The following is a 14,597-nucleotide window of genomic DNA, read 5'->3' as shown; positions in this document are numbered from 1 at the left end:
ATTAATTAAGCAAGTTTTGGGATTGTTTAAGTAAAGCTAATGCATTTTTAGCTCAATAGCACCTACTCCATATTGACCATGAGAAATAAAATCATTTGAAGGAAAAGGAAGAGTAATAATACTTACAAGTTCTTCTTTTAGCTTCTTACCTAGTTTTGGGTTCACGAAGAAACACCTGTCTTCCTCATTACTCACAAACCAAAGCTTGTTTTGAAGAGTCCCTTCTTGATGAGCTTCTCCTAATCCAATAGAAAATACAAAATCAGTTGCATAGAATTTGAAATAGTAAGATTTATAGCTAGCTTTGGAGAAAAGTGGTATTGTGGAAGTGATGTGTAATCCTAGCCAGGTTCCACTTGCGGATGGCTAGTTCATAGTGGAGATTCTGAAGGTCCTGCAAGATCATTAGTTCTTTGCACCAAATCTAAAGAAGAAAACTAAGGTTTACCTTCAACCTCCTGTTGAGCCCTACGCATAAGGATGAGCTCACACTTAGTGGGAGAAATTCGATATAGTCTATGGACTCCATGGTGGTTCAATGGTTCTCTGTCCATGTCAAATTGGGCAATAGCAAGCTGGGAGGTCCACTCCTGATCGTTTCTATCCATGTTTGGCTATGGAGATTGAAGTGGTGTTTGTGAATGTGTTCGAAGTCATTTGACCCTTTTGTTATTCTTGCTTTCGCAATTAAAGTATATCAATCAAAGGCCAAGGTTTCTCAAAGAGTATCTAGCTCTAATACCATGTGAAGAAATGCTCTAAATGCAAAAAGCATAAAACCAATCGTACGACAAAGCACAGGCTGATAAACTCAGAACATAGTTAGGTTTAGGATTAGGATAACTCAAAGACAATGAACAAAATGAATAATGAAGTGAATGAATAATGAATATACAATGCACATGCAGCAAATACAATATGCAATGAATACTAAATCTCGAACTCTCGTATCTCTGGAATCAAGGCAGAGGTTATGAGCTGTAGAGTGTATTGTACTCTGAATGGATCTTGGATTGCAGCAAAAGGCAACCTTTGAGTATCGAATACTAGCAAGTGCTGCCAAGGTAGGCTGGATCTGATGCAGACAGTAGTGTAGGAGAGAGAAAGACTAGAAACGTAGGTACTTGAGGAGAGAGAAAATATGCACAATAGCTTGCTAGGTGCAAACACAGCAGATAGTGGTGAGAGAATCTCAAGGCAGCAGCCAGAAAACCAAAATGCACCATTCAAAGGAGAGAGAAGATGATGGTGATAGTTGCCAATAGGTGGTGACAGCATCCAATTGTAGGTGACAACACCCAACTATAGGCAACAGCTCCTAGGACCTGGCAACAACAACAAACTTACGAAGAAGGTTGGGATCGGGCGCCAGATGGGTAGGTGGCTGGTGGAAAATCTGACCGCAGTGTACTCTGTGAATGGGGTGTGGGCAGCGAAGTTATAGCTCCTAAAACCTGCAAAAACGAGATTGATGAAGAGTGGTGGGCTGCATGCATATTTATAGAAAGTTTGAGGCACCCAAGTTAGGATTTTGCATGTGGAACTTATTAACTCTCTAGGATCGCACATGTTTTATCTCCAGAAGCTCCTTGCCAACACGTGATGCCTCCCATCGCACCTCCTCTCCCCACCTCCTGTCACGCCGTCGCGTTGCCCCCCCTTCCCCCCCCACCTACCTGCCATCGCGGCCCTCCCCCAACGCTTTTGCTCGCCATTCGCGTCTACCCTCCCCCCGCTCGACATGCTATCACGCCCCCCCTTTTGGCCTCCATAGCGTCTCCCCCTCGCCTGCCTGTCTTGGCGCCCCCCTCCTCCAGCCTGCTTGATGTCGCACCCTCCTCCAGCTTGGCTACCATCGCACTGCGCCCCAACTTCTCCAAATGCGCTGCTCCCCCCCTACCCAGCTCCCCCTCAATGCTGTCCCAGCCTCCCTCGCCTGGCAGCCCCGCCCGGTAGGCCACCCGCGTGTCCTCGTAGGGAGCCAGCAATACGTGGAGTCCAGCACCCCTCCACCGCCTGAAAAACAACATCCCTCCCCTGTTGCTCCCTCCATCTGCAGCAATACTCCCCTCTCCGGCATCACAACAGAGTGTTTGGTAGGTCCTCAGCGGGGATGTGCAATGGAAACCTCTGGTCAGACGTTGGTGCATTCTGCGAGTGCCCCCCAGTCAGACACCTTGCGCGTCATCCTCTTTGAGGAATAGCTCTTAGCCGTTCATGTCACAGAGCTGGAGCTAGAAGAAACATTGATCTTTGGTCAGGTAGTAGGACATTTCCCATCCAGGGCCCAGCTTCGAGATTGGCTTCATTTCACTTTGCGCATCGGCACATTGCAGATCGTGGAGGCGGTTCTCATGGGTCAAGGGATCTTCATGGTACGACTCACCTCAGCAGATGCAGCCCGTGAGCTACTAGTTGGTTCACCCTATGCTTCCACGAAGGGGGTCATCTACATGGTCCCCTGGTACAATGGCTTCACAATGGAGGCATTCGTGCTCCACAACAGTTTCCTTAGACACCGGTCACTCTACTCTTCCCCAGAATGGCGATAGAGTATCGCCAATTAGTGGAAGACTTTGGACGACTCTGCAGCGCCGTCCTTCGTGCTGCTTTTGCGGATGCAATGACAGTTGCAGGTGTCCCAAAGGTACGGCTGGGAGTGAAGAGACAAAGAATATACCACAGTTTCTAGAGATCGAGGCAGGAGGACACTCCTTCAGGCAGCAGGTTATTATGACTGGGCAGCCAGGGCAGTGCTTGCGTTGCCATGACTTTAGGCATCGGGCAACAGATTGCGTGCGCTTCGGAACCAAGGCAGCTTCATTGACAGGCCCACAGGTGGACGCAGATGTATTTACATGGATTGAGAGACGTGAGAGAGGGAGATAGTAGGGGGAGCCACAGTCAGCCCTGCAGACACAGCCATGGTAGCAGGGAGTAGGAGGGCGAGCATCACCCCCTCGGCAGAACACCACACAGGCCCCCTCTCCTCGACCCACACGGCAGGACCATAGGCCTACACATCCATCTCCCACGAAGGCGTCACAGACTTTCTCACTCCAGGGCCCACATCCCCCTCACCCTTCCCGCCCCGCACCCCCCCCCCCCCCCCCCCCCCGCCCCCCCCCCCCCAAAACCACAGGAGGTGAGGAGCCCCACACGCCGACATCCTTCTCTCATTGGTAGCCTAGCCCTCCCCATACCGCTACCAGCTCATCCGGCAAGGCTGCCCGACACACTTTCCCGAGACGGGCGCAGCTGCTACCACAGGAGTTCTTTCGTAGTGGGCCGTGGTCTTACCTGAGAGTTGTGGAGCATAGAGAGTTCCCACTACCTCTGGAGGAGGGAGTCTTCGTGGTACACAAGTCGAGGAGCGGCAAGGTCCATCTACTAGCACCACTACACTTTCTTATGTCAGACCGCTCATACAGGAGACTTGACGATGACACAGATAGAGGAGGAGGTGAAGAGCCAGGTGGCAACCACATCTCCTAGCGGATGGGAGAAATGGGAGAAGGAGAATTGACACTTTTTCCCAGCAATGGCCAAGATGCATGATGCACATTAATTGGTGGGCTGGGGCCAAGGTCCCACATTTAAGCATTATCTTTCGAGCCCCTCCGTAGTGGAGAGCTCCAATAGATGTGATCGAGTGGCCTCTGGCACAGGCGGCCCAGTTCTATCAGTGTACAGAGTCCCACCTTTCAACCTGGTTGATAGATGCCCTGGTGGTACCACCAGGTGCATCCATCATCCCCATGCATAGTTACTAGGAACGGGGAACGGGACCCCCTTGGAACAGGGGGAATGCTTAGGATTGGGGAACGGGAATGGGGGGAACGGCATATATATATATATATATATATATATTCAGTCAACACATTGGAAATGCCCCAAATTTGGGGACATTGCAGCCAATGCCATGCCCCAAATCCTTGCTGACATAACCCCAAATTTGAGGCAATGCTTGATCTGAAATACCCCAAAATTGGGGACATTGCAGCCAAGTCCAATGCCCCACATCTTTGCTGAAAAAGCCCCAAATTTTGGGCAATCCTTTTGGAGACATTGCAGCCAATTCCATGCCTCAAATCCTTGCTCAAAAAGCCCCAAATTTGGGGCAATGCTTGATCTAAAATGCCCTAAAATTGGGAATAATGCATTCAAGACCAATGCCCCAAATCCTTGCTGAAAAAGCCCTAAATTTGGGGCAATCCCTGATCTGAAATGCCCCAATTTTGGGGATAGTGCAGTCTGATTCCAGGGAACGACCGTTCCAAACAGGAAACGGCTACTAGAACAGCCCGGAATGCGGGCAGGAACGGGGCTGGGAACGGACAGGAACGTTCTAGGGGCATTTCGCTGGTAGACACATGCCGGAACGCGTTAATCCGTTCCTAAGGCCCGGAACGGGCGTTCCCTGTTTCTATGCCCCCATGGTCCGCGCGCCCAAGGTCCACCATGGGGGAATGGAGTTCACTGTCTAGGCCTATAGCAAAGCAAACCTGCGTGCCCCATAGCTCTTCTTCTTCGTCAGCAACTTCCACACCGAACAGATGTTTGTTCGGTTAATCGTAGGTTTCTCCACGAGTATACATCTTGCATCCTGGAATGTGAATAGTCTCCACTATAGTGGAGCACGTGGGTTCCAGGAAATTGATTGTTCGGCAAGAGCTGCAACCTACCCTTGCCAGACGGATCGACATCCTACTTTTATAGGAGCACAAGCTCACTCTTGCCCAGGCCCAGCGGGTAGGAAAGGTACTCCCAGGTAGCTCACACACTTACTAGGAGCACGCCATTGGTGCCCACGATAGGAGTGGAGGCGTGTGCATCTCTATTGGCCCGAGCCTCACTGCCCATGTATAGGACATGGGACGATTGTGGCAGGAAGAGTGCTCTGGATCAGATTGGAAATTGGGGACTCGTGCCTTGGAGTCCTCAATGTTTATGCCCCTACTGAGGCTAGGGCATGTAGCAAGTTCTAGGTGGAGATCAGAGCAGGACTCCCAGAGGTGGACTCTTGGATTGTTGGAGGAGACTTCAACAACTGGGAAGCCTTAGAGGACCAGCAGGGCAGGGGCAGAAACTACCAGGGCATGGTTGGGGAGGAGTAGGAGGCATGGGAGGTCTTCCTATTGGCAGTAGGAGCACGCGATGCTTGGAGAGACCCAGCTTTCCACAGGAGGGAGAGGTCGTTGGATTTCTCTTGGGGATATAGGCGGCTAGGAGGAGTCCTGTTGGAGTGGCTGGACAGGTTCTATGTGGGAGAGTGGGGATGCTCTCGCGGAGGCTAGGTAGGGCAGTTGGTTGGCACCACTGTGTCCGATCACTGCCTGGTTCTCCTGACACTTGACCCCCCAGCATCTTTCCTAGACACACGATCATGTTGGATCCCTGATTTGGTCTACAGGAGGGAGGAGGTAAAGAGTTAGATTGAGCAGATTTGGACTAGGAAGTGGGGCAGGAGGGACTGGATCGCAAAGGAAGTTGCAGAGGTCCTAGCCGAGGCAAGTAGTATCTGCCAGGAGGCAGTCCTAAAGGTTAGGCAACAGAGCGGGGAGGAGGAGAGAGCACTGCGGCAGGACCTAGCAGCAACACAGAGATTACTATAGGAGGCACCAGGGGATCTCATCCTCCACGCACAAGAGGTGCGCGTACGAGCAGCCATCTCCGGCCTAGAGGACAGACACTCGCAGTTCTCATTCCGCACCTCAGCAACCTTTTGGACATGGAAGGGGGACACGATGTGCAAGGAGTTTTTCCAAGTGCACTAGCCTTGCAATCAGGAGAGTAGATACGCAGCCTCCGGGATCAGTATGGGAGGATTTGCTCTAGCCCAGACGAGGTGATGGAGATTGCCACCGACTACTATAGATGTCTCTTCCAACAAGAGACAGCCTTAGCCAAAGGACAACGATGTAGACAGCAGGTCTGGGATCACATCCTATCCGTCGTCATAGAGGAGATGGGACACTCCCTCCTAGCCCCCTTCACAGAGAAAGAACTAGAGGAGGCTTTCCATACACAAGACGGGCAGAATAAAGCCTTCTTCACTACCTAGTGGGAGGTGGTAAAGGACCCCCTATTGCTGGGCTTCCAAGAGATTTTCAGCTCAGGATGGATGCCAGGGAGTCTATCGGCAGGTCTTATCAGTCTCTTTCCTAGAGGGGGAGACCGTTTGGAGCTATCCTAGTGGAGACCGATTACCTTGTTGTCAGTGGCCTATTAGGCATTGGCAAAGATGATTGTAGGCGTCTCCGCCCTGTGCTTCCAGACATTATTCATGACACATAGACAAGCTTTGTCCAGGATTGGAGCATCCTAGACAATGTCTTCACCTTCTTTGAAGCGATAGAGTGGGCCTAGCACAGTGGTCAACGACTGGCGGTACTACTCTTGGACTTCGAGAAAGCCTATGACAAGGTGAACTGGGACTTTTTAGAGGGCACCATGGTGAGGTTGGGCTTCCCCCAGGCATGGATCCGTGGGGTCTCTGCACTTAACAAATCGGCTACCAGCAGGGTTTTTATAGGTGGCAAGTGAGGGGAGGAGTTTCAGTTAGAGAGATCTATCCGGCAGGTCTGTCCTCTGATCCCGTATGTGTTCCTACTCTTTGCAAAGGCGATGTCCCATTTTCTCAGGTTACGTGTGAGCGGGTTACGCGGCCTCCAACTTCCGGTGAGAGAGGAGACGGAACTGTTAGACTCAGAGTATGCAGATGACGCAGCACCCTACATAGAGGACGATGAGTTGATACTGGAGAGAGTGAGACTAGCTCTCGAGGTGTTCTGCACTGCACCATGAGCGAAAATCAACTAGTAAAAGTCAGTCGGTTTCCTTATAGATCTGGACTCTAGCACAGAGTGGGGCGTTCGCTTGGGATTTAGATGGGTGTGCAGAGGGCAGACCGTCCGTTACCTAGGATTCCAGGTGGGACTCCACATCACTCCAGCCCAGCAGTTTCTTCCAGTCCTCGACTCTATTCGGAGGAAGCTAACCTATTGGAGTACTGCTCGCCTTTCCCTAGCAGGCTGAGCACTAGTGGTCAACCAGGTCCTTCTAGTGATGGCATGGTACATCGCCTCGTGTTGGTGTTTCTCCTCGTCCTGTGTAGTTCAGCTTCGCCGCCTAGTGCGGAACTTACTCTAGGTTGGGTCAGACGGATCTAGGGACTCCAAGGCCAAGGTGGCGTGGGCGACCATCATTCGACATCGGTCAGAGGGAGGGCTTGGAATCATAGACCCAGAATATTAGAGTCTGGCCCTTCTAGGCAAGCTAGTAGTCCGTAGTCTCACATCAAGAGGATAGACATGGAAGATCATATTGCAGGAGGGCCTCCAGGAGTGCAGACCGAGGCTCGACGGTAATTGGAGGCCGTCCTTGAGATGAATCTTCACGACGGCTCAGATCAAGCCCCCCAAATCCTCTTTCCTCCGCAGCCTGCTTCGTGTGTGGCAGGGTCTCCGTAAGGCTCTTATTTAGAGCTCCCCAGGGTGCCAGGAGGAGATAGACCACCAGCCGGTGATATGGAACCCCCAGATAAGAGATTAGGAGGGGGTACAGATTGGCGAGCGCCCCCACATCCAGTGTGCTGGTTGGGAGGTCGGCCCGGCTTGTACCATCAGGACTTGGTGGGAGGTGTACAGGATGGTGGAGCAGGAGGTGTTGCAGCAAGCATTAGGTTGCCAGAGAGGAGCAGAGTTGAGGAGGGAGATTGACGTTGCGATACCTAAAGAGTGGCTTAACCCCGTGTTACGAGAGCCGGTAGAGCTCGGTGAGGTAGATATCTCCCTAAAGGTGGCACGTAGAGTGGGTGGTGCTCCATAGGGGACCTTCTTCACTGTACAGGAGGGGCATTTGGTTCTTGACAGAGGGTAGTAGGATGAGGGGATAAATGGCTTTTCTGGAGGAGGATTCGGGTGGTTTGGCCTTCAGGGGAAGACATGGCATCTGAACCCTTATGTGTTCTAGGAGGAGTTCCGAGAGTGGCACCTTTGGATATTGGAGAGCAGGCCACTTAATGAGCTAGAGTGGGACCCTGGAGAGTGGCTATGGCCGGCCTCTGCGGTTGCCAAGAAGCCACCGAGGTTCCTGGAATACACAACCAGGATTGGTAGACGCGCCCTGATGCAGGAGGACATGGACTGGGCGCCCTCGCGTAGTAGGTACTGGGCAGAGCACAGCATCACGGATGCTTTCCGATGGATTTTCTGGCGTCGTCTATGGGATAGGTGGAGGCCGAGGAGGGTATCGTATTTCTTACGATTGTTGGCACATGGAGGCCTAGCGGTGGGGAGCTGGTTAGCCCAAATGCAGAAAGATGACGATTGTAAACGCTGCCTGTAGTAGTCTCTGGAAACTCCAAGCATTGCCTTTGGTCGTGAGGCGACGCAGCTCATGTGGCGAGGAGCATGCCGCATTCTCCGCCGTATAGCACCCAGCCTTGGATGTATCTCTTGGGGTGCTTTTTTACTGGCAGGCAGTCAGCCAGGGCTGTAACATTTTGTATGAGACTGGGATGTAGGACACAATCTTCATCATTGAGGTTGGGTCATACCCAGTGCTCGGCTTGGAGGCTCTACCCTTCCGCTAGGTACTGAGCCCACAACAGACTGCTCTAAGGTATGGGAGATTGTAGGGAGTCTTACTGGATGGCACATCTGGAAGGCGCGGTGTCAGGAGGTTTTTGGCGGGGAGAGACTTTCAGCGCATGCAACTTTGGCAGAGCTCTAGATCTCCATCATCCATTCCCTCCGTGGCCGATGGGACCAGGTGCAGGGCGAGTCTTGAGCTTGTCAGGAGCTCTGTTTTCACTTCATGCGCACCTGGGGTGGTCTGGACCTGTTATTCATGATGCAGACAGGCAGCCCCAGATGGCGATACACCCCCCCTCCATGGCTTCTTACCCCCATTCCCCCTAGACCGCCTTGAGAGGCTTGTACACTTGATATATCAGTAGCTCATCATTAGCTCTAGCTAGTCTGTTGAGCATGAACACTTCTTTGTATTCAGGTTTGTTCTGAAGTAATATAATTAGTCACACTTTATTTGCAAAAAAAAAAACTCTCTAGGATTGCGTTTAAAAAAAAAAACAAGAGGTCTTCTTCATTAATTAAGCATGTTTTGGGGTTGTTTAAGTCAAGCTAATGCATTTTTAGCTCAATATCCACTGTATCCTCGGGGTCCTTAGCTTGCTACTATGGAATATTTGCCATGTGTATCGCATGTGCTTAAACAACCTTACATGTTCGATTAATAACTTAATCAACTGTTATCAACAAGAGTAAAGCATCTCAAAATTTCACGTCCTCGTAATATATCTAGTCCCATCTATGTACTTGTAACTTGTTTGTTGTAGCGCATATTGCATGTGAGACATATACCATAAAGGTGTTGGCATGTTACCCTCAAGTAATCATCTTGTATACTCTAATAGCATTGCTATTTAGACTTTACACATTTATTCTATCATCTTTAGTTTGAAATACCCAATATGATTTTTCTTTTTGTACTAATATCGTACTGTACCGTTAAAAATCTTAAAGTACCATTTAGTACCATATTTTATCGTACTGTATGGTATCGTACATTTTGTACCTAACGACTATGATGCAATCTTCTTGAAAAATAGTCTGCAACCATTGATGAATCCAAGAGAGCATGGGATGCTAGCAATAAAGAACAAAATAACACCTTGTTAGTGAAAGGTAGAAAAAGACTGTAACATCTTGGTATCCACATGCATATCCAAAACATCCCCTTCATCAAAACCCGTAAGATTATGTTGCTTGTGTTCCACAAATTCTCCCAACACAAAGTGTGCAAAGCTTAATAAATGCTCCCAATCCAAATCTTGAGAGTCATTCGGCTAATTGGCAACTTGAGCATATGAATGCATTTCAGGTGTGTAAGATGCGTTAGAAGGCAAACCATCAATACCCTGCATATGATCATTTATATCATGATCATTACTCTTATCTTCTAGCTCTAAGTCCGTACATGGCACTATTTCTTCTTCCTCTGAATCCGGACCCATAGCTGACACCGCTTCATCAATAAATGACATGTTGGGACCATCAACATCCTGCATATGATCATCTACAGTATGATTGTTGCACTTACCTACTAGATCCAAGTCCATACATGGCACCATTTCTTCTTCCTTTAATTGCTTCATCAATAAATGACATATTGAGATCAGCCATTGCCCTCACATGACAAAGATTACACCTTGCTAGTCACCTCGTTTTCAGGGCCCTTACCTTCCTGCCTATCTACACCTAATGGAGCACTCGGAGTCTACTACATTAGCTGGAGTAGGGCTGTTTGCACACCGATTGGAGTGCAGCTCAAAAGTCAGCAGATTACATAGGTCTACGGGTTATGGAAGGTCTTCAGGTGTGCTATCATGAGGACATGTATTTTTGAAACCTCACTTAATGTGTGGATTAATTTTTAATCGCATGGTTAAGTAAATGTTGCACATGTGAGGTGTAACTAGGGTTAGAGAAAATTTACGAGCCCAGGACCTGAGGAAATCACGAGATGTCAAAGACAAAAGTTACTATAAGTTATGCCGCATAGGTATTTGGTGGTATCTAGTGTTAGTTGTTGGCCTAGGTTATTCATTTGTCCATAAGTGTTAGTTGGTGACACTAGAGAAGTGGCGTTTAATGGTAGCTAACGTCAATTTGATGGTCAAAGATGGCACAGAGACACTCAGGAATGTAAGTTGGCTAGCCAATTTAATTATTGGCTAGTCAAACTATTTTTCTAGGCACCAAAATAATTATCAGATTAATTTTTAGTATTTAAAGATTGAAAATATTTAATTATGGATAATGTTGGGAAAACCATTTGGGAAGGCTGCCACTTGTCAAAAATGCCCATGCAAGACTAAAAAACGTCTTTAGAGGCTGGAGAGGCATTTTAGTGTATTTAGCCTGCAAGAGAGGGGGAGGAGATGTTGCTGGTTTGATTTACAGCCATTAGAGGGGGGAGAAGACCAATCAACAGCAGGTGACAACATTTTTAGGTTGTCGAGACAAGGCAACAGCAGCAAATGACTGATTTTCTTTAGTTATTTGTATCTACAAACTGTTGAGACGGGGCAGTAGCAGTAAATGACAGATTTCCTTTAGTTCTTCATGAAGAAAGTTTGAATTTTCTCTCTCCTTAGCATTCTCTCTCATCTCCTAGCCTTTCTACAGCCTTGCTCCAAAGATTACAGCATTGAGATCACCAGAGGCTGAGAAATTTCAGATTTCTTTGCTATAAACCCTAATATGCAGCAGAAATCAGGGTTTAGCAGCAGCATCAAGAAGTGTACCAGAAATTGGAAGCTCCAAGACTTGGATTCAACAAGGTTGAAGCTGGTTTTAGTAAAATTCAAGTGGAGGAACAAGCAAATCAATGAATTTGGGGCATGAAGTCTCTTGTCCTTTCTGAGCTAGCCGCCTAGAGGCCTTGAAGGCCCTCTTAGATAGTCTATCCGAATGCATGTCACATACATTGTGTATGAAGCTTATGGTCTGAAAAAGGGCCTCCATCATCATGGGGGGTGCAACAAACTCGTCTCTAATTATCTCATGTGGTGCTGATGGTTTGCTACAGATCATCCATGAAAGCATAACGATCTAAGGTCTCCCGTTATGTGTCCATAGATCTGTGGTCTCCCGATCTGTGTCCATAGCTAGAGATCCAAATAGGTGCATCATACATCATGGTTGGTGTGACCATTGTGTCAAATAGCCATCTCCATGGTGAGGCTCTTGGAAGTGTGCATGGTGGTACTATCTCTTCATCATGGCGGATGCTGCGTACCCTCGTGTGAGTCCGTCTGTGGCTATATGTGCTATGGTGAATCTCCCAGCAGATGTAGTGAAAGTGATCCCTAAGTAGACATGTAAGTCCACAACCTCACCTATTGGGCTCCTAGAGTGAAGACTAATCTCCTCCTCACTGGAGCTGATGTGTGAAAATCGGGATCTTGGTTTGCCCAAGATTAACCGTAAATCCACACTATGTACAAAAGTCATGAAGGGTGTGATGATGTTGCTGTAGACCCTACTATGATTCAGAGACTAGAACAATATCATCTGCAAAAAGCATAATGGAGAAAGTATACCTGCTATCTCCACCCCATCGCCGCCTCCTTATGTGATGTGATCTTCTATTTTTGTAGAGACCGAAGAGTGTGGGGGAGAGGGGACATCCTTAATTCACTCCAATGGTGATAGAGACCATGTCTGAAAGTTCTCCTAAGCATCTCACTCGACCTACAACCCTCTTATATAGTGCATAGATGCCCCAAATCATATCTGATGGGATCCCCAATGTCTACAACCTCTGTAATAGTCTATCTCATGGAACTGTATCAAAGGCTTTCCAGAAATCCACAAAGCAGCAATAAAATCTCTTCTTTCTCATTTTTCCCTGCTCAATCATTCTCCTCAAGGTGAAGATGTGGTCAAGTGTAGAGAACCCCCAGCCTGGTCCTACTACTCTCAACTCTCTGCATATGCACTCGGCTCTGCCTCTATCACCACTCCATGTATTTTGGCCAATGTGTGGCCCACCATGATGGTTCTGTAGTTACCTGGATCTAGGGGGTCTCCAGACTTGTGGATGGGTATGATGGTATGCATGGTCCACTCGTCTGGGAAGTCCTCTACTAGAGCCCACATTGAAGAAAGCAATATAGCTTGTCTGGTTTATCAATTGCAAAGTCTGAAGATGTTGTCTGCAGATGATCCCAACTCCTCTTATGTTGGGCCCTTGCTAGTTGGTAGACTATTGCTATCATTAATGATTTGGACAGCAAGATTAATCCAATTCTTTCATCCCTGTTATCATTTTCATTGATTGTGAATTTGTTAGTCAAGATAATTGTACTCCTTTCTAATTCTGGTTGACAATGTAGTGAGTTACTTTTGTTGAAATATTTCTCCTACAAACAACTTATTTTCTTTCACTAGAGATCGTTCACCTTACTGTATGGCAAGGTCAGTCTGCACGTTTTTGAAACAAAGACAAGTGATTGAAATGTTTTGCTCAGTTTTGAAACTGCCCAACAAGTCAGGTCTTACACACAATATCTTCACTCCAGTGTGTCCCAATTTATTTTTTACATATCTCTGGTTTCACACTTGGGAACATTCCTGAGTTGCAACCTCACGGAAACTGGTGTTGCAGGTACGTTTACACATTTGCTCTAGGTGCAGGTCCAGTTACAGCACTGATCATTCCAGAGTTAACTAGCACACAAGCACGAGCAAAGACAATGGCTGTAAGCCTTTGTGTGCATTGGGTAAAAGGCTCTATTTCCCTCTCTATTTTTTTGCTTGGAGTGTTGCATAGCTGAAGTTAATAGTTAATAGCAGAAGGAAAACGTTGGGCTGACACTATTGTACATTCTGAATTGGTCTCAGTTTTTCCAAGCAGTTCATGGTCTTGTGGTAAACTGGTCACGCTTAACTTAGTGTAGATCAAATCCTTCTAAAGAAAAATGCTTATGGTCTAATTTGTTGAAGAGGACACTGTTCTGTTGTGAATACAATGGTTTTGTTAGAACGTGATCTTCCTGCAGGAAAGCAAGAGACCATTGACTAGTATTTGGATGTACAGGTCTGCAATTTCGCAATTGGTCTCTTTTTTCTGGATGTTGTCGAGCATCTAGGACTTTCAACTGTGTACAAGAGTTTTGGAGTCGTCTCTCTCTTGGCAATTTTATTCAGTAACACCTTTATTATTGAGACGAAGGGTCGTTCCCTTGAAGAAATAGAAGTGCTTTTGAATCAGCCAGAGGCTCCAAGGGATTGATCATGTTGCAAAGATGATATTAAAGAAAGGTCAAGTTACCTTTCCGACCTTCCTTTAATATTGAAACAAGTTTTAAATTCTTACAGAACCTTTGTAATTGTGCCATTTTGATCTAACTTGTTTCAAATCTTTTCTCGTTCCTTGAAATAGGCCATTTGTGTCTTGGCTTGCTATATTTGTAGAATTTGCATTCATTTATGATTGGACTTGACCACAAACCATGGCTCAGGTTGTTGACCCCTATGCTTCTTTTCATTTCATGTATTCAATTTGTGTATATTTTCTTTCATGATGATTATCGCTGAGGTTCCATTAATGGAATTTTCTCTTCATGGGAAAAAGAAAAATTATGGCTTGCATTGTAAAAGTTTCAGTGTGTGCTCTATGTATTCAGATTTTGTTTTTGGCCTGCCCTTGGAAGGCCTTATCTGAAAATTTTGAACTTTTCGGATTTTCTTAAAAATTTGGACCCAATAATTATTAGAGTTCAAGGGATGTTTAATAGTCTCTCCCACAATGTAATATTGTTATGGCAGAAAGTATGCTTTCATATTATTTCAGTAATCACTGAGCCATTACAATCATGCCATGCCTATGTGGCAACACCAAGAAGTATACTATATAATTACCAAAGCATTACAATCATGTCAAGCCTATGTGGCAACACCAAAAACATCCCAAATTTCCCAAACAGTGGTTATTTTCATGTTCAAGAAATAAAGAATACTGCACAAACCATATTGATGAGTGAATACACCATTTACATGTGGATC

General features: G+C 47.1%; 1 protein-coding gene across 2 annotated transcripts in view; it reads left to right on the top strand.

Moving 5' to 3' along the window:
* The window catches only part of LOC148011363 (putative plastidic glucose transporter 1), a 74,217-nt gene extending 60,083 nt beyond the window's left edge, over nucleotides 1-14,134 (top strand). The window contains exons 11-13 of one of the 2 annotated variants that reach the window (XM_087670230.1): nucleotides 13,198-13,312; nucleotides 13,630-13,853; nucleotides 13,975-14,133. In XM_087670230.1, the coding sequence (XP_087526356.1) occupies nucleotides 13,198-13,312; nucleotides 13,630-13,824 (310 nt within the window). In that variant the 3' untranslated portion in view covers nucleotides 13,825-13,853; nucleotides 13,975-14,133. Of the gene's footprint in view, nucleotides 1-13,197; nucleotides 13,313-13,629 lie in introns of both variants that reach the window. The other variant, XM_087670229.1, reaches the window with a different exon arrangement.
* The last annotated feature ends 463 nt before the right edge of the window (nucleotides 14,135-14,597 follow it).

The sequence above is a fragment of the Lygodium microphyllum genome, chromosome 28 (assembly GCF_053477565.2).
Source record: "Lygodium microphyllum isolate KBCC chromosome 28, Lygodium_microphyllum_v1.1.10, whole genome shotgun sequence".
Taxonomy (NCBI): Eukaryota; Viridiplantae; Streptophyta; class Polypodiopsida; order Schizaeales; family Lygodiaceae; genus Lygodium; species Lygodium microphyllum.
The sequence above is the reverse complement of the archived record's forward strand: the minus strand, read 5'-3'. Positions and strand labels throughout refer to the sequence as shown.